The sequence below is a fragment of the Cupressus sempervirens genome, chromosome 7, assembly GCF_028749045.1.
Source record: "Cupressus sempervirens isolate cs-2001-9-10 chromosome 7, ASM2874904v1, whole genome shotgun sequence".
In the NCBI taxonomy this organism is placed as follows: Eukaryota; Viridiplantae; Streptophyta; class Pinopsida; order Cupressales; family Cupressaceae; genus Cupressus; species Cupressus sempervirens.
The window spans coordinates 694,806,469-694,827,406 of record NC_143124.1 but is presented as its reverse complement, the minus strand read 5'-3'; the positions used below and the strand labels follow the sequence as shown (position 1 = coordinate 694,827,406).

Genomic DNA, 20,938 nt, shown 5'->3' with positions numbered 1-20,938 from the left:
GAACTTGAAGATTCATGAGGTAATGCATGAAGAGGACAAGCTGAAAGCTTGTAAATACTGTTATGACAAACTGCAATCTGACGAGCTGATTGAATGTTGGAGCTCTTTCATGCAAGAACTTTTTCATGAGCAAAAACAACATGATAGCCCTTGTCTTTTAACGCTGAAACAGAAATCAGATTCCTCTTAATGCAAGGAACAAAAAAAGCATCACTTAAGAGGAATTCCAGAATCCAACTGTAAAGAAGTAGAGCTAGCACCCTTCACAGAATAACTTGCATCATCACTTATAATGACTTGAAGATAAGGATCCTTTTCTTTCAAGTTGAAGAGGTGCTCACGGTAACCAGTAATATGATGAGATGCTCTAGTATCAATCAGCCATGTATTACTGTTAGTGGAAACATTGCCATAGTGTTGATCATCTTCATGATGATTTTTACATCCATTGGCTCTAGCTTCAAGTCTGCAATCTTCCTGAATGCAATCAGCTCCCAGTCTATGATATTTTCAAAGATCATCTCTCGAAGATGATTTTTACATCCATTGGCTCTAGCTTCAAGTCTGCAATCTTCCTGAATGCAATCAGCTCCCAGTGTATGATATTTTCAAAGATCATCTCTCCCATTGACACCTTGAATGAATGATTCCCAAGAGTGGGGAAATCCATTGATGACAAGCGTGACCAAATCTTTGTCTGCAAATAATTTTCCAATCGCGCTAAGCTGGTCTTTTAATTCAGTAAACCTCATGAAGTATGAAACTACTGATTCTCCTCTAGCCATTTTATCATGCAGAAGTTGACGTCACAGGGGCCAGAGCTCTGCTTGTGTTGTTGAAACATCTCTTTGGCTGATCTTATCCGTGAAGAGAAGTTAGAAGAATCATCCAGTCTGTCTTAAATCTTTAGACAATTCACCATTGTCAATAGCTGAAAACAAACAATTGAAAGCAGAGCAAATAGTACAACTTTATACTTCTGGTTCTGGATCATTTCCTTAGACCCACTCTAATGCCATTTTAAATTTAAGAAATAGAAATACAAAGTTGCAACAATGAAATACAAAAATTTAAAATCACAGATAACACAGTTATCGAGGGAAAAATCCTCGTACTCAAGGGAAACAATACAGCCCCAAAAGATGATTCCTTTATTAATCGAAACAATATAATAGTTCTTGCTTATAATTGAAGCATTAAACACTTCCAATCAAAAGTCTGCCCTTACTACAAAATCTCAGACTCTCTGATTTAAACAAATTGGATCACACACAATCATGCATCAATTAGGCACACTTACACAAAGAATATGAGATTCCTCTAATACTCGAGACAAAATGATTGAAACGAATTAATCAGTGAGATCACACAAAACTTCGTAATATGATATCAATTATCCGTAAATATACAGAACTAGAAAGATGATATAAAATCTTTGTTTCTATGCATGATTGCGACAATCACACAACCAACAAAAACAAACATATTCCACAAAAGAGTATAATGATCTCATAATAGTTGAATGAAGATCATTCAATCAAAATGAAGAGACCCTGCAAGAACGAGAAATGGTAGACGTTATTATCTTATGCGGCGATACAAGCAATAATTGACGTCTTTGCATGATGAATCAACAATCTCCATAAATGACTTGAGTAAAAACAAAACTCTAGCAAACCTCGACTCACATACGGTACCAAGTCAAAAAAATAGCTAACAAGGCACGAAGATAGTGCCGAGTCATACAAGGAAAGTGCATATTACAATAATAGATAGCTTCTATAATTAGTTAATGGTTATCTATTTGTAATCTATTGTAAATATTAGAATGTTTCTAATATTTAGTTAGGTTGTAGATAACTGTTTGTTTTTTGTTTAGCTAGAATAGAAAGTTTCTATTCCATACGATTGTTTCCTAAGGAAACATCATTTCGTTCTTTTTGTATATATTGACCTTGGTCTCTGTTAATATTAAGCAAATATTTACCAAGTACTTCCGTAATATGGTTTCAGAACATGGTTGAATTTTTTCAAAAATCATAATTTCTTGTTGAAATTATTCTGCCCTTATTTTCAAAATTATATTTTTCATATTTTATCTGCTTCATTATAACTAGTTTCGGATAGGGTTTTGATAAAAAGTTTGCTAATCACGAATTGGTAAATTGTGATTTCTTGTACGTGTTTTTTGGAAATTTCACTACAAATTGTGACTGGAAAAATTGTGATTTCCTATTTTTTTTCGTGTACTTTTTTCTGGATGCGTCTTCTGCCCTCTCTGCGATTTCCAAACATGATCCAAACTTTAAAATTGCGGCAACTGTTTGCAAATCACGACAGGGAGGGCTTGGTTTGACAAAAAATTGTGTCCAATATGATCTTTTTTTTTGGTTGCATTTGATATCTTTTCATTTCCATCTACTCGTGTCAAAAACCCGTGCGTCGTTTTTGTTGATGTTTGAGGTTTTTGCAGCCTCAAACACCATTGCTGGAGGCGTCTAGGGTTTTTTAGCCATCTACTATTTACTCACGCATCAAATCTGGCCCAGAAAACACATTTTTCTGCACTTGTGCCATTGATTTCAAGCTTTTTTCAGCCTTCAATGTTTTTGTTTGAAACCCTAATTTTTTGGGCTCGATTTGTTTTTTAATTATACATTCTTTGTGGGTTTTTCAAGAGCTCAGCTAGGTTGTCAGATTTTTTTGGGTGCCTTGATTTTTGTGCCCCAATTTTCAAGCGAGCAGATCCAAAAACCAATAACATTCTTTCTGGATTTTATGAGCTCTCTTTTGGGCACCCCTTCAATTTTTTTGGGTCTTCCGTTTTTTTGCCTCAAAGTACATGACTTCACGGATTTTCACACTTTTCCATTGAAAAATGTGCCATGGCATCTCTGACTAATATTTTGCTCGAGGGCAATTCAAAATTCAATGGTAAGAATTATAGCACATGGAAGCAGTGGATATTAGCAATCTTTGAATATTGAAATACTGATCATATTGTTTTGGGTGTTACAAAATGTCCGACTGCATCTGGTAATGATTAGGATACATGGGATCTCAATAACTGGGAGGCAGTGATGCTTCTCAAATTTTTCGTAGTTGATGATCAACTCCCTCAGATTCCATCCGGCAAGACACTTGCTGAGATATGCGAGCATCTCAAGAAACTTCATGAGACATTAGACAAAAACAAAGCCTTCTTTCTCAACAACACTCTATTTTCTATTGTCATGGATGAGTGCAAATCGCTCTGGGAATACCATATTAGGATCCAAAAAATCTGTGATCAGTTGCTTACCATTGGACACAAGATGGAGGAAGAGAACATTGTGGTCATAACCCTCAAAAATTTTCCCGAGTCCTATGAGTATTTTATTGAGACTTCAACATCACTTCTACTGGGGTTGATTTGAAGTTCACGAATCTCTGCACACTTCGGCTTCAACAAGATCGGTGGAAACAACAATTCCGTAGCAATTCTAGCTCCACCTCCACAAAACAATCCTTTGCTGCTAAATCCTTTCACAAGGATAAAGGCAAGTCTCAACAGTCTTCTTAGGCTCCAGCTTCAGAAGGCTTGTAGAAGAAAAATTCAATGCAACTATTGCCACAAGTTTGGTCACATGAAGGTTGAATGTTGGAAACACTTAGTGACACAATCTAAGCAATCGGGTTCGCAACCCATAGCGAACAGTGCAGAGCACATCGAGTAGAATGAATTTGCCTTTTACGCCTTCATGGCTAAAAGAGCTGCAAATCATGTGAAGTCGTTTGCCTGGTACATTGATTAAGGCGCCTCTCATCATTTTAACCACTACAAAGACTAGTTCACTGATTACCAACCTTATTCATATTCTGTTGTTTTTGGTGGTGGAGAGTAGTACACCATTGTGGAAGAGGCAACATTCAGCTTTAGTCTATTGCGAGGAATCTTATTTTCCTTGATGTGTACTACATTCTAGGGATGGAACCAAATCTACTCATAGTCAGTCAGTTGCCGTGACACTCTCCACAGTTGGATGTCACCTTCAGTTCATATCAGTGTACCATCACTGATAGGGCGATTCAATCTATTGCTGTAGTGGGTCTTGAGGATTGTCTTTTCCAACTTACTGATTCTGGTGATTCTCGGGACATAGCTTTGGCTATTTGATGGTCTCTTGTCAACACACCTTGGCATCAATGATATGGGCACTTAAATATGCATTATTGATCTTTGCTTGCTCGGGAAGAGCTCTTCCTCGGAGTGCTAGAGATTCAAACTCAGTAGCTTGGAGTTTGTGATGCATGCTAGGCTGGGAAGCAACATTGTACACCTTTCACTAGTGGTGATTCATGGCGAGCTTCTCAGGTACTTCAGCTTGTTCATGCCAATATCTGTGGCATTATGGCCACTCCTGTTCTTGGGTCCAGGTATTTTCTATTGTTTGTTGACACATTCAGTAGAAAAATGTGGATATATTTTCTTAAAAAGAAATTAGATGCATCTACTATATTTCAAAAGTTAAGACCTTTAGTTGAAAAAGACTGAGAAATCTATTATTACTCTTAGGTCAGACAATGGGTGGGGGGGAATTTTGTTTTAATGAATTCTCTAGCTTCTTGAATACTAATGGCATCAAAAGCTAGCTAACCACACTTCACACACCAGACACCAGACACCACAACAAAACAGTGTAGTTGAACGTCAGAACAAAACAATCACCAAGATGGCTCACTTCATGCCCGAACATAGACATGTTCCGAAGAAGTTTTTGGTAGAAGCAATTCACACTACAATTTATCTTTTGAACTGATCACCACAGTGGCAGTCAAAGGTAAGACTTTGGAAGAGGCTTGGTTAGGTTTCAAGCCTAGAATTAGACACTTGAAGGTTTTTGGCTCTTTTGCTTTTGTTTGGATCCCTTATGCATCATACACCAAGTTGGATGCCAAGAGTCACAAACTTATGCTCGCTGGATACAATAGTCTTCACAAAGCATACCACTTGATTGACACTGAGACGCCTTGTCTTCTATACAGTGATGATGTAGTCTTTGATGAGTAGCAAGGGCCATTCATGCCTCTTTCTCCTGTTCCTGATTCAACAGATCAACTTATGAGGGCTCATGAGGGAGTAAGGCTTCCATTCGGTCCACTTGATGGGAGGGCTCCAGTAGCTCTTGCAACTCCAATTATTCCAGTGATCCCTGTATAGACAACTCCAATCTATCTTGCAGGATCATCTGGATTTGTAGATGCTTCATTGGAGTTTGATCCAAAATCTTCTAATGAGGAACCTGATCACAGAGTATCTCCAGATACTAATGTTGGTCATTCTCCTCTTCGGCCTAAGTGGTGGGCTAAGACACTTGCTGATCTTCGTGATGATTAGCTCATTGATGGGAGAACTGCTCGAAAAAAAGAGCAAACTGAGAGAGTTGCTTAATTTTGCTCTTGTGGCCAACATTCTCAGTCAAATATTTACCAATTACTTCGTAATACAACTACCACCAGGGGAGCCAAGATTATGAAGGGAGGCTGAAATGAGGAATATGCTCTCCAATGGGACACAGGATATCCTTCTTGGTTCTTAATTTCTCCCAAGGAATCAAAGTACCATGGTGGAGGATATCTCGGAAGGTATTAGTGCCTTGTTTAGTCCACTTCCTAGCTGAGCATCCTTGAAGCAATTCAAGGGGTTTGCTTCCATGTCTAAGGTTCCATGACATTGACTTCTTACCACATACTACTCCCTTCTCTTCTATTGGGCCAACATTGCAAAAAAGATGCCTTCATATATTCAACTTTTCCAAATGGATTTGAATACATTAGATCCTTGCACCAATACGCTGGCTTCCATTTCTAGAAGGTTTTTATAGTTAAGATCTCTCCATTCTTTGGATTTACTAAGATGGGCCCGAGTCATGTCTAATCAATACCTTCCATGGTTCATCCCTATTGCTGCCTTAGCAATCCACTTAGCAGCCTAGTGCTATACCTTGTGTTCTGGGATCTTTTAAGCCAAGACCACCTATAATTTTGTCTCTGGTACACCTTTCTCGGGATATAGCATGGATCTTCTTGTTCCCTTTACCATAAGACTAGAGGAAGTCTTTGATGATCTTTTGGATGAAACCAAGTTGGCGTTGGTTGAAAAGTCATGCCAAGGAGAAATAGATAGAGAATGAAGAGAGGATCTTCTAGCCTATTTGAAATCTGCTTGCTAATGAAGGTAGATATTGTCCCATTTGTTTAATTTTATCACTACTCTCTCCTTAACCCAACTCCACATATCATTAATGCTGGGGTCAATAGCAAATGGAATGCCTAGATACTTGATAATATGAACCGGGCCACCCCACTGAAGACCATATGTGCACTACCAACTTGGGGGATGGAGGTTCTCACTCAGCATGATAGATTTGGAAAGGTATACTTTGCCGCTGGAAGCTAAACAAAACAGATCCAACTTATTCATGAGACAGTCAATATTGTGCTCTTCCAGGTATAGAAGAATGGAGGTGTCAACAACACACTGAACAATGGATGCCTCTACTTTGTCATCTAGGAGTAAAGTGTCATCTCTAAGGAGGTAGTGGAGAGTCTACAGCTATGACAAATAGGGAGGGGTCTAGGGGGCATCCTTTCCTGATAGACCTGGAGAGCTCAAAGAAATCTGATCCAACCCCATTGACTTCCACAGCTACCATGGTAAACCATGTAGTAGTATAGAGACAATCTTGCAAAAGTAGGGTGGAAAACAAAAAGCTTCTAGCATTATAAGGATGAACTTCCATTCTATCATCTCATATGCCTTCTCATAATCAATTGGTAATGTTCCTCATTGTCCAGAGGTTCTGGTATATTCCTTGGTTTACCAACAGGTGATAAGGTTTTCAAGGATGTATCTGCCCTTAAAAAAGTTAGTTTGAGTATGATTAATAACCTTAGATAGGACATTTTGAATCCTCAGGGCCAGGGCTTTGGCAAGGATTTTCCAATTTTGTAAACAACATTCGGGAGAGTAATGGGCCTCCAATTCTTAAGGAGAAGTCTGTCACCAGAGTTAATAGTTGGACCAAGAGTACCTGATAGCATCATTGTATACTTTGAGTAAGTATCCACTTACCCATTCATTGTTGGATTTGAAAAATTCCACTGACAACCCATCTAGTCCTGGCGCTTTATCATTGGCCATGTTCTGATTGGAGTTATTAATTTTTGCCTCCGACACCTTCTTAGGGATATGATACCTGTAACTTTCTACCTAGCTATCTCCATAGGTCCCCAATATCATTAGTAGCGAACAACTTGCTATAGAACTTGGAAAAGATCATCACAATTTCCTCCTGAGAAGTAATAGTTTTATCTTGCTCTTGGATGCAAAAAATTTCATCTCTAGCTTTTTTTTTTAAGAGGAGGAAATTTTTTGAACCTCTTTCTCCCAAGTTAATCCAGTTAGTTCTAGCTCTAATTCTAACCTCTCTAATTTTCCTGTTCTAAATTTTCCTAAGGGAGCCCCTAAAGAACATCACTTTACTAATCAAATTAGAATTTGGGGGGTTGTTCTGAACCTGTACTTCAGAATCATGTAGAGCTTCCACTAGCATACATTTAGCTCTCCGAGCATCTTTAGCTCTTTTCTTACCAACAACTATAAACATGTTTTGTGATGGTTTCGTAGTTTTAATCCATCTATAAACCTCAGTTGCATGGTGAGCAATGTGTTTATTATACCAAGCAATGATATTGATTGTTGCTAGTACATCTTCATCCTTTAGAAGAGAGGAATTTAGAGCAAATTCTTGTTTTTTACTAGGCGTATCACAATGGTCTTGGATCAACTGAATAGGAAAAGATAAGGCAATCATCTGAGAGAGTAAAGGGATATACTCAAACAATTATCATCCGGAGGAGGTGGGCAGCTAAATAAGTGTTTGTTTATATAAAATCTGTCCAACTTGGAGTAAATCCTCCTATCCCCATTTTGAAAGTTGGACCAGGTATACCAAACTCTCTTGGGCAATCCTATTTCTTGTGGCCTTCCTTTCTACATAGGTAGCACCCATTGACCACACCCAAGAAGGTGATAGGGCAATTGATAGGGGAATCTCCAAGGTCGAAATGAAATCCATTTGGGGACGTCAATACTAGGTTTTAATGAAATGAGGACTCTGATGTTCGTATTAGGAATTCGTATTAGGAATTAAGACGTTGGATTAATCCACTTTCAAAACCCTACCCAATGGTCCAAGGGCATGGGGGAGCAAATTTAAGAGAAACTGTGGTAGGTTACCAATGATCAGCCACCTAGGGCTTGATAGCTCCAGGATTTCACTGTGAGGGTTCACGTGACCAAGGATTGGTTCGATATTCACAGGGACCGACCCTCCATAACTGTTTATCCACAATGGCTTTCTGGGACTTGGGATCATAGAAGAACATTAAAAAAAGACTCTTTTGCAGCATTCTGCTATATGAAAAGCGAAAACCCATCTTTTTGTCCCCAAATTTTTTGCAACCAATCATTGAGTTAGTTCCTCAATGAAATATTTGCAATATCTAAAGTGTCGAAAAAGATTGAACTACTAATTTTGACTTTCTCCTGTTCTATTGCAGTAATTATTTGAGGGTTCGGTTTAATAACTAGCTTGGTTTGGGTAAGAACCTTACCTCGATTTCCTTCACTTGTGGAAACTTCCTGGGAAAGGCTTGAGACGAATTGGGCTCCCTCCAACAGGGGTTGTTGATTTTGGACCTCTTGCTTGACGAGTAGGTTTTGGGGGGGCTTTCTTGTTCTCCTCTATTCTCTCCTAGTCCTTGGGCGTTTATAGTTTTTGCAGCAACGGTTTTCCCTACCAAAATGTTGCCTTTTGTAGATACAATAACGCTACGAATCACTGGTTTCTCCCCACATTCTATAGCGTTGGTATTAGATCCTCGTTTACCTGTTGCTGTACCAAGGGAAGTAGAGGCCATTAATGGCTCTCCGTCTGGACGAACGCGTGAGGGGCACAATTAATTACAGAACCCTACCAAGTTCTAGACCATCGACGTATGATGTATTTTTCTTGAATGTCATCTTTGTTAGAAAGTCACTGCATAGAGGTTCATTATATGAACTTGTTGATGTCAGTTTTTGTACCACTACATAACATATTAGCAATTGAATATCTGATACGAAGTATCAAACACACAATTCCTCTCTTGAAAAGTTAATACTCATGAGACATGAGAATAACTCCAATGTTCCTCACACTTGTGGATACTAACTCAGTATATCGATGTGATTTGCTGGTAATCACGTAGGCGGGCTTACGTTATTCCTTTAAGGGCAACTTGGATTTTGGGATGATGGTAACGGTGATTTGGTACGAGTGCCAGATGATGTTGATGGCGATGGAGGGTGAGTGTTCAAATGGCTTATGCTTTCTTAACCTTCTTCAAAATCTTGACTAATCAACTACTCGCTATTCTATTCCTACTCCTATGAATGGAAAGATAAGCAAATGGATGGGGATCGAATCTAATGAAAGTTTACCAGCGGCTCCAACCTCATAGATGCAATGATTCAAAGGAAAAAGAACTAGTTTACCACACAAGGCTTCCCAACAAGCCGTTAGGATGCTAGTGGCCTAGTTATAGATCCCTATCAAACATCTACTAATATCGCCATACAATTAGCCATCTACTTCTACTCTAGCAACATGAAATGAAATCCTACTTTTAATTTGAGAGATGAGAAGAACCATACAATACACCAAAATGATCATGTATATCCACCATGCAAGCCACAACAATGAATAGAGAACAATTTTGATAGTATTTTGGCAATAATTCTCCAACATAACTCCCTCACAAATGAGAGCAAAATGGCTTTATATAGAGGCTCCAAATTACAATGGATGGCCGAGATTAAGAGGCAAAATCAAGGGCCAAGATTATATCTTACAAACCCTAATTAGGGTTACCATTATTCAGCCAATTACATGAGGGCACCAACTTTGTGGGCCAATGAGAAAATTACAATAATTTGTCAACCAATGAGAACATAGGACACTTGGCATGATTTGATTACATGCACATGAAAGTGCCACCTTATCAACCTTATCTTATAAATTTATTCAATCCTTGAGATAAGGTGAAGCCTTGGATGCTTGAGCTTGTCCTTAGAAACTCTCTCATCACCACTCGAACTTTCTTGTACTTGATGTCCTGACCCTGAAAGGATGAGGTCTTCATGCACTTGGGGTAATCTTGCCTTGGCCTCGATGGCTTCCCTGGATGTGAACTTCTTTGCAACTTGAGAGCCTTGCTCTTGGCCACTACCTTGAAATCGAGTTTAATCTCCGCCATTATCCTTGCCTTAACCTTCTTGGTCTTCCAACCTTCCCATTCGAATTCAACCAAGCTAGCTTGCACGAATAGCCAAGCCTTGCCTAGCCTCAAATATTTTCAAATCTCTTCTACTAATCCGCTCTTTCTTGAAATTGCGAGGCTTCTTGAATCTTAATCTTCAATCAAATTTGCCCTTTACCCGATTTCATTCTTCACCAAAGCTCGCACTTCAACCTTTGCCGGCTTGCAATCAAATAGAAGGACTAGGACTCCATGTGGAATTGCTTCTAGTTTTGCACTGCCCTAAGTTGTAATTCTAGATTTTCACTTATAATTCTAGCCCAATCAAATTTTCTTTTTCCTTTTTCAATTTCATCAATAAAGAAGTACATCCAGCTTTCGAATTGCATACCTTGAGCTAGGCCCATGATCTGGATGAGCACAATAAGATTGCCACATTCTGATTTGAAATCTGCCAATGTGAGCCTCGATGATCTGGTTACTCCTTTCTTTCCCTCGTGTAGCCAATCCTATTTTAGATGTGTGAAATAAACTTCCTGGTTATTCTAAAATGATTTGACTGCCTGATCCATCATCACCACTGTCATGCCCTTGTACTAGGGAATGTTAAATGCTTCTTTGATCGCCTGTTCGCTAATGTTGACCAACACCCTCTTCCCTTCATCAAAAATGATGGATTTATTAATCAGATCAAATCTGGATGCGCACTCCATAACCAATTTTGGACAAGGCAAGTTGGGAGGAAAAGCTGCTGTATGTACAATTCTACTTCTGTATATCTTCTTTGCCAAGGGAGATTGTCCTTCCTTTAGTCTGTCCTTTACCTGTATCATATTTATTGTACCGACATTGGTATCGGTTATTCGCCTCATTTTCGAGAAGAAACTTGTTTTGGGCATCATATCCTCTTTGTCTTTCTTAGTGTTTGTTCCCTTAGGGTTCTTGCTTGCACTAACATCTACCATCCTAAACACTTTTTTCTGCCCTTTCATTCTAAGTGATATGGACTACCCTTATCGATCTCCAACCTTCTTTTTATCGATGGATTCTACACTTATTTCTGCTTCGCCAAGTCCTATCACTATATTTATCAATCTCCAATCTTCAACCTAGGGGTGGGACTACCACTTATTTCTGCCTCGCCGTTGCCTTAGGATGGACTACACTTATATCTCCCAACTTCATACCTAGGGTGGTTTAGCTTATTTCCGTCTCTTCAAATGTCCTGTCATAGATTATACTTTTATCAATCTCCAATCTTCAACCTAGGATGGGATGATGAAGTGGTGGATGATGAATGCAAGAACCAAGGGAAACAAAATTAGACAAGAACAAAAGAGCGAAATCCACTTAAGGACCTCTTTCAACTCAAAATGAATTGAATTTACCTTTACCAATGGCTGGGTCTTCTTTTGAATTTTGGATTAGACTTAGGAATTTCAAGCCCCTTGCAAATATTGATGCCCTAGCTGAAGAAATCAGAATTTTGTCCACTTGAAATTGCCGATGCATGTGCCAAAAAAATCAGGCTTTATCACTTGTTTTCTTCACCAACAAAATCGTCCAATCTCTAGGAGAAAATCGCAGCCCCTCTAGAAAATCAGAATTTTGTCTTCCACAAATTTTGGCTCCCACAAAATTCGGCTCCCTCAAAATTCGCCAAGCAAGAAGAGTGCAGATCCGTTCTTGCAAAAAATCATCCAAGGAAAATACCAATCTGCCCTTGCAAAAATCGTCCAAGGAAGAAGAAATCTGCCCTTAGTCAAAATCGCCAAACACCATGAAGAGGAGGATGGAAGAATGAGGAGACAAGGGGAAGGAGACCCCCTCTTACACCCCATTTGCACGCCCTTTTGAGCTGGCTGACTTGCACCCTGGGAGAGCAAAAAATAACTAAGTTGTAGGTATGTCACCTATAGCTCATCGTTTTCGGGTACGAAACGTGCTGGAAACTGAAACGCCTAAAATACTATTGAAATTCGTGAATGATGCGTATTTTGTTTTCTTGAAACGTTTTTATTAATCTCCCACCGAATCTCGTCGAATCCAGTTGTCGTGGGAAATTTCTAAAACGAATCTGACGTTTTTGGAAATGTTTTTTCAGTTGAATAGTTTTGGGAATGTTTTTCTAAGCACGAAATTGGAAACCCTTTTTTCTAAACGCGTCATTTCAAGAATAAATAGGGCATGAGACGGCAAAATATTCACTCCAGAATTTCATTCGTTTTCGCAGAGACGATTGTTTTTGTTGAAGATATAGGCAACTGTAGGCGTTTAAACATATATCAGCAGAGGCGTTTTCGTTTTTTAGCACAGAGAGAGGGAGGAACAAACGCCTGCGGAGGACGGAGGACGAACATAGGCGGACGGAGGACCAAAAGCCTGCGTTTTTACGGGCAGAGGACGACGGCAGAGGACGAACGCGGGAGGAGATTGTTTTAACTTTTTTTTGTAATATATTTGCATTTATTTAAAGTTAAGACTATAGTTAATGTATAGTTAAAACTTAATGTTTATAAATTATTTTTATGAGTATGATTATAGGATGCATTTTAAATTGTCTTTATGGAGACTAATTTAATTATAAATAAAGGCATATATTAGGTCATCTATATCGAGGTCAAATAGTATTAACTATTTCACAATTAAGCTTCTTTATATTAAAATAGTAGATTAGAATAACATTTTATTCAATATTAATAGGATATAAGTTTATTATTAAATTTCACTTTCGTATGTTTATTCAATATTTCTTTACAAATGGTCTATAAAGATTGATTTATGTTATTTTTGTTTTTATTTTCAAAATGTACAAAAATTTATTAAATATTTAATAGTTTTATGGTTGGAATATAAATTAATTATAATATTTAGTTTAAAATAAAATTTAAAATTTAAACTAGTATGTTGGATATTAATGTATTAATTAATTAAATAAATAAAAAATCAATAATCAATAATAGAAGTGTTAAATAAATAATATTAATATAATATAGACTTGTTATTAAAATATAACTTCTAAATACACATTTATAATTATATTAATTGATTTTTTTATAGTTGATCAAGTATTTGACCTCTCCATCTAGTGTTAGTTTTTAAATTTTAATTTTTTGTTAACAGGATAATGACAACTAATATTGATGTTAGCGCTTAATCTCCCACCTTCAAAACTGATCCAAATTCACCTTTGTGGAAATATGTTCAAATGATAGAACAAGTAAAAGGGGGTGGAACATTTGTTTGGATATGCAATTTTTGTCATGTGGGGTACAAAAGTTCATATAGTCGTGTGAAAGCCCATCTTTGTGCAATTCCCCAACAGGGTATCAAAGCATGTCCAAGAGAGGATGGTAATGGATTACCGCCTCAACAAATAGCAAGCTATAGTAGAGAGCAAGAGGAAGCAGATGCAAGAGTTTCTCATGGCACAAACCATCCTTGAAAGAAAGGGAAGAGATCAAGTAAGCCTGCATCTCATAATGACTTTCCTGATGTTGTAGTAGAGAGCCACCCATTTTTGGGTAGAACTGAAGAACCTATTAATGTGAAGAGAAGCAAGGGGCCATTAGAGAGTGCGTTTAAGAATGATGCTAGGGAAATTGCAGATCAAAGTGTTGCAAGATGTTTATATGCAAATGGTTTGTCATTTAATGTTGTGCGATCACCATATTGGCAAGATATGTTGAAAAAAGTAAATGAGACTCCAAAAGGGTACACGGGGCCAGGATATGAGAAGGTGCGTAGCACCTTACTAGCAAAGGAGGTAAAAAGTATAGACATTGCATTGACTCCTATTAGGAATTCATGGAAACAAACAGGGGTGTCAATAATTTCTGATGGGTAGAAGGATGCCAAAAATCGTCCATTAATCAACGTGATTGTAGTGTGCCCTAAAGGGGCAAGGTTTCTTAAAGCTGTAGATTGTGAAGGGCAGGTCAAGGATGCACAATTTATTGCTAACATCCTTATACAATGTATTCAAGATGTGGGCCCTCAAAATGTTGTCCAAGTAATAACAGACAATGCAAAGAATTGTAAAGCTGCAGGCATGTTGATTGAGATGCGATTCGAACACATATTTTGGACACCTTGTGCAGTGCACTCTCTCAATCTTATGCTACAAAAGTTGGGTAGGAAAATAAATTGGATCAAAGAAACCTATGCAGAAGCTGAAGAGATCCAAATGTTCATCACAAACCATCACATGTCACAGGCTATTTTTAGATCATTTTCGCAATTGGAGTTGCTAAAGGTAATTGAAATACTTTAAGTATGGTTCTTATTTTTTGATTTTTGTATTTCACTTCAATAATTATGAATTTATTTTTTAAACTTAGCACATCTTTAGCTTGTATTTCAATTTTTAGTTCTTAATTTTTAATTTTTGAATAGGTTGCTGAGACTCGATTTGCATCCAACACAATTGTGTTGAGGAGACTTCTGAAGGTGCGAGAGTCAGTCGCTAGTATGTTTATTAGTCAAAGTTGGTCACTGTGGAGGCAATCTAGTACTGAAAGGGCTACAAATGTAAAACGAATGATCTTAGATGACAATTGGTGGGAACGAGTGGAATATCTTCTTAGTTTCACTGAGCCCATCATGAGTATGATCCGTTATACTGACATGGATCATCCATGCTTGGGAGAGGTATATGATGGAATTGATTCAATGCTTGAGAAAATGAAACATGTCATCAATGAAAAGGAGCAAGATCCTGAAGAAACTTTCTTCAAAGAGGTGCAAACAATTTGTGTTGAGCGGTGGAATAAAATGACCACCCCACTTCATCTTCTTGCATTTGCATTGACTCCCAAATTTTATAGTGATGACATTCTTGCTATGCCATCAAGGGTACCACCATATGGAGATGCAGAAGTAAGTGAAGGGTGTAGGAAAGCACTTACAAAACTCTTCCCTGAACATGAAATGGAGAATATAGTTACTAGTGAGTTTGCTGATTTTGTAGCTTCCAATGGTCAAAGTGCTTCTGCTCTTCGTGACAAGTCTACAAAGGATGCTCATGCTTGGTGGTACCTTAATGGTCATATGTCGCCACACCTCCAAAATCTTGCAATCAAACTTTTATCACAAGTAAGTTTTTTTATTTCTATTGCACTCTCTAAATTTTGTAAAAATAACAAAACTTATTAACTTTAAAAGTTGAATGACATTTTCTATGCTCCACACTTTGTCTCACTCCTTCATTCACTCAGTGAAATGCAATCGATTGGCCGCAAGTAAGGTAGAAGAACTAGTTTATGTGCATTCCAACTTGCGCCTTCTTACTCATAGTCAAAATGAGTACAAGGAAGGAGGCATAAAGTTTTGGGATGTAGATCCGGAGCGAACTGATTTGGATTTTTCAGCTGCCACGCATTCTTTACTGGATGTGCAACAGGGTAGCCACTGTCCTCCTAATGCAAGTAGCAGTGGGGCTGCACGTGATACTAATCTACTTACATCATCTAATGTCACTGCTGATGTTGATGTTGATGATCTTATACGATGCCTATATCATTGATGCACAATAAGTAATTACCTAGTGTATTTTTTTAATGTTGAACCGATAAACAATGAATTGAATAATCTGTCATAACAGTTATGTTTTGACATATTTTGGATTTTTAATATTAATGGCAGTTCTAAGTTTGTTCAGCATGTATGATCTGTGGTATTTTGATGTTGATGTTGCTGTTGATTATCTTTTATGATGCCTTTATCATTAATACGTAGTTAGTAATGACTAAGTGTGTTATTTTAATGTTGAACCAATGAACCTTGAATTGAATACTGTCATAAATTAAAATTTCATGTTTTGAAACATTTTGAATTTTTAATATTAATTGCAGTTTTGAGTTTGTCAGTTTTGAGTTTGTTCGACATGTATGATCTGTCGTATTCTGAATTTTAATCTTATTTTTACTTTTAAGCCTGCAAATATTTATATAGTTATAATTTTCAATGTTTTTTTTAATGGACATACCCAGACGTACCCAAACTGCCCCCCAAAAATTGCCGTACCAGCGTATCATACCAACGTTCCCGTACCCGTACCCGTATCAGCAACTTAGAAAAATATTAATTAATGCACAATTCATGGCCCAAATTAAATGTTTAGACCAAAATTAATTTTTTGCTAGAATGAAATTTGCATTTTAAATTGTCGGTTAGACCAAATTGCAAAAATAATATAATTAAAGCCTTGTAGATGTTAAATGTTTCCATTTAATGACGATTTAGTAATTAATATATCATTAAAAATTGGGTTTGGCAAGCCAAAAACAATTCTTTCAATTTAAATTACTAATTTCTTTAAATATTTTAAAATCTTCAAGGCAAATTAAACCCTTTTAATGTTAAGTTTTGCAATTTAATCCAGATTGATTTTCCTATGCAATTATAATTTTTTTGACAATAATAGATCATTTCTCTAGAGTCTAAAATTGATTTTCCCATTTGATTTCACCATCACAAAATTAATTTTTTTCACTGAAAAAATTCAAGATTTTCCAAAAAACTTAAATCTAACAACATTTCATTTTTTGACAATTATATCCAAATTTTCAAAAAAAATGTCCAAGTACAAAACTTACAATTTTATCCTGCCAAGTGTTGTTCTGGAAAATCACGCTTAAAACCGGGTGAAAAATAAATTTAACCTCCTCCCTCTTGACCCGAAGGCGTCCAAGGCGTAAAATTTTCTAAAATCAAATATTTTGGACAACTTCAAAAATTATTGCTAAGGCAACCGAAAAAATTCCAAAAAATTCACAAAAATTGCCAAGGCTTGCCCGAAAAAGGGGGTCCCCAAAATTTTTGGGGCGATGGTGTGAAAATCTCACAACAGAACTCTGGGCTTCAAGCTTCAAGTACGGATTTCCAAACTGATTGTCATGTCAACTTATGTAAAGATTGAAGGGGATCCTTGATTTAGGGGTGACCTGAATTTTTACAATGGGATCCAATCCTTAGGAAATTTCATCATTCTAAATCCCAACCTAGGAACCCTTGACCTGACCCATCCATCTCTAAAAGCTAGGAGACTTAGAAACCTGAAAAAACCTGGCTATTTCACTACAATGCGAAACATTAAGCTACAAAGCAAAAAAAAGAGGGCTCCCCATTTGTTGTGGGGTGTGTGTGTTTACAACACAACAGAGTATGTAAGGGATGTTTAGGGTGTCTGCTGCCATTTTTGAGTAAATATTATTTTTGGTTCGTTGATGTCAAATTTTGGCATATGTAAATAAGATTACTCTTTGTTTTTGGGTAACTTATGATTCCAGTGATTTTAGTTGGTAACTAGTTGTTTATATGATTGTGCACTCTGTTTTATTTGTATTCCTAATAATAATAAAAAACATGTCTGCTAGGATGTTAGTATTTACAGTTCTCCTGACAATTGCATTATGATTCTACAAGTAATACTATTCCTATAATTTGCAATGATACTATCTTTGATTTATTTTTGAAAATGTGTACTTATTTTGTTTAATATGGGATGCCAAATTCAGCCTAATCTTTTTGAAATTGACCAGCCTATGAATTGTCCAAGAAGGAAGGGAAGGTTGGGACCCCTGAACGACCTTTGTCTGATCTTGGATTTTTGAGTTACAGAGGATATTGGACAAGAGTTCTTCTTGATATTCTGAAGAAACATCGGGGTAATATATCAATCAAGGTATGAATTGTGATATACTTGTGTTCTTCTACTGTAATTATGTACTACAAATTTATTTCAAGACCCCTGCACTGATTCATCTGTGATATGTAAAATGATTATTCTAGGAACTGAGTGATATGACGGCTATCAAGGTAGAAGATGTTATCAGTACACTGCAGATTCTAGAACTTATTCAGTATCGAAAAGGACAACATGTTATTTGTGCTGATCCCAAGGTTTTAGATCGTCACTTGAAAGCTGCTGGTGTAGCTGGTTTGGAAGTAGATGTTTCTAAGCTCATCTGGACTCCCTACAAAGAACAATGTGGATAACCTTTTTTAATCTCATTTGTAGTCATTTCTTCATCAAAATTCTTTGTAAAAAGGCATTTTGTACAAGACTCAGTTTTCTGTGCATCCTCTTGTGGGGGAGTATGTGAATATTATTTCGGGTTATAACATCATTTTGTAATATTGTTTTGGTTTGTCATCTGCCAATGCTCCTCATATCAGGAATGCACCCTTTTGATTTAACAAGAGGCTAAAAGTCTGATCTTGGTAGTATACAATAATTTGTTGTCATTTTGGGTTCATTAAAATGACGTTGTAGCATACAGATAGGTTTAGGGAAAATTGCTCTGTACCTGAATATTTTTTCACCTACCTGGGATTATAAAATCTTTTAAGAGCGATGTTTGAATTCTATACTACTGAACAAGGATTAGAAAGGAACATTTTCTTTCAGCAATGAAATGATGCAATTTAATGGCAGCCTTTAATTGTCATTTTGTTCTCTTAGAAATTCCTCATGTTTACAAATTATATTTCAAAATAATATCTATTAGTAAATAGAATTTTCAAAGGGCTTTTTAAAAAATCAGGTATTAAATGCATCCGCCTCAATCACAATTCTATTTGAATGTATTCTGGCTCATCATTAGATTAACTTGCAAGTAACACATTTAAAGCTGGAGCACATGAGATACCAGCTGCTTTTGCTGTTATTTTGTCTACACAAGATAGCCTTGAGCATCAATACCTTGCAGGTAAAACACCTAATCCCTTTTTCTTCCAAAGGTTATTTTCATTCGTAGTCTATTTTTGAGTTGATCAGTTACTATTAGACTTGATTCCAGTGTTATTGGTTTTCCACCAAAAGAACCAGTGTATATTTCTAAGCTTTTAGTCGTGTTGATCGTGGCACTTCGAACTTTGGGGGACCAAAAATAATCCTTATAATGTATTTAGATTAGTATCAACTCTTTGCTACGAAAACTAATAAAGTATTGAAATATGTAGAAATACAGAGTGATAAGGTGTTGTAATCCTATTCTTATTCAATAAATAAGAATACTAGGCTAAATCTGGAAACAAGTCGTGTGTAAAAGTTCGATGCCTTTGTTTTGGCAAGGAAAGAAGGTAATTAGCAGATCTAATTCACAAAGTAGGCTATTGGCAAAAAACTGACAATGAAAAAATAAAGAAAGAACACTTGTGTGAAGATGATGAGTAGTTTGGTTGCGAATTATTCCTCCATGGCAGTTCTACCCAATTGACAGATACAAGATAACAAGCTAATCTCTTGCAAATGTTTTCATGTGTTCAACCAAAGTACCATTGGTTTGTTACACAGCTATTGAGTACCTTGGCGTTCACTATTGCCATGGTCTCATGCAACTACATAAAGTAGTTTTGTTGTCTAAATTTGAGCAACATGGTTATTAGGGCAGACGATAATTGAGAATCATTTCCTATTGTCATAAAGCAGTTATATTTTAAGAACTGATATTATGCTGTTTAAAATGGTAGCAATTCGCTACATATATTTCTCTCTTTTATGGTATCTTCCAATTTTTTTCCTTAAATATTTACCCCGATTTTTTTTCCCTTTTAGTGCTGTTCATATGGTTCATCTTTTGTATTCAAAATAACTTTTTACAATAAACAGAAAACATAAATTATTGTTATACTGGCTTACTTTTAGCTTTAGATATGCTATGCGTGGTTGTGGGTATACACGGTTTTAGTAGGTTCAGTTATGATGCTTTTTTATTGTATGAGGGACTTATTTTAAGTTTTAAGGGTTTTGTGTGCATTTTGGCTGGATGCTGTTTCTTGGGTGTATTTCTGAATTGTCCATTTGACGAGATCGGGACTTCTATCATAAAAAATAAAAAATAAAAAATAAAAAAGCAGTTGTTACGTGATTGTCTACTCCAAAGAAGGCACTTCAATATTTTCAGCTGTAGAAACGAAATATCTTCAGCAGCTTGATGGTATCATGGCCAAAGGCATCACTAATTAATTGTTTATTTAGTTTGGTCTTTTGATGTACATAGTTTTCTTTGCTTGAAATCATATGTACTCTTTTGTTGCAAGCAATTTTAGTTTTTAATGGGGGACAGAAATACATTACTAGCTCAATTTCGCAATTTTAATTTTTAACGGGGAACATATTTACATTATTTGCTCAATTTCGTTTTGCTTGTACATGTACATTTTTGTTGTTAGCAATTTGATTTTAAATGTGGAATATATTTACATTACTTGCTCAGAAGGAACAATTTCTTTTTATAATTGTGCAAAAGTGATAAATCTTCAGGTTATGTGGTTGGTTGAAGTATTATTAGAATTGATTCAAACAACTATAGTTTTCAGATAATGAATACTTCTACTTAATTTACACAAAACATAGCTGCTGCTTTTAGATTTTAGAATTGTTTTATATATTGTAAGTACAATGTTTGGTGTGAGGTTTAAGTAATTATATAGAAAACAACGAACAAACTACCGAAGTCCTAGTGAGGCTCAATGTTAAAATACATTTCCCATCCAACATTTAAGGGGAAAATGTTGAGTTGTATGAGTGGTGAATACAAGATCTCTTACCTAGGTTTTGTAGTGTCACTCAACAATGTGAGAGATTAAC

At 36.6% G+C, this 20,938-nt stretch overlaps 1 protein-coding gene across 1 annotated transcript in view; it reads left to right on the top strand.

Moving 5' to 3' along the window:
- LOC149549116 (histone acetyltransferase of the MYST family 1-like) overlaps window positions 1-18,780 on the top strand; it is a 107,669-nt gene extending 88,889 nt beyond the window's left edge. The window contains exons 8-9 of the mRNA XM_089792557.1: window positions 17,886-18,028; window positions 18,136-18,780. Coding sequence (XP_089648683.1) covers window positions 17,886-18,028; window positions 18,136-18,342 — 350 coding nt within the window. The 3' untranslated portion in view covers window positions 18,343-18,780. The remainder of the gene's footprint in view (window positions 1-17,885; window positions 18,029-18,135) is intronic.
- The last annotated feature ends 2,158 nt before the right edge of the window (window positions 18,781-20,938 follow it).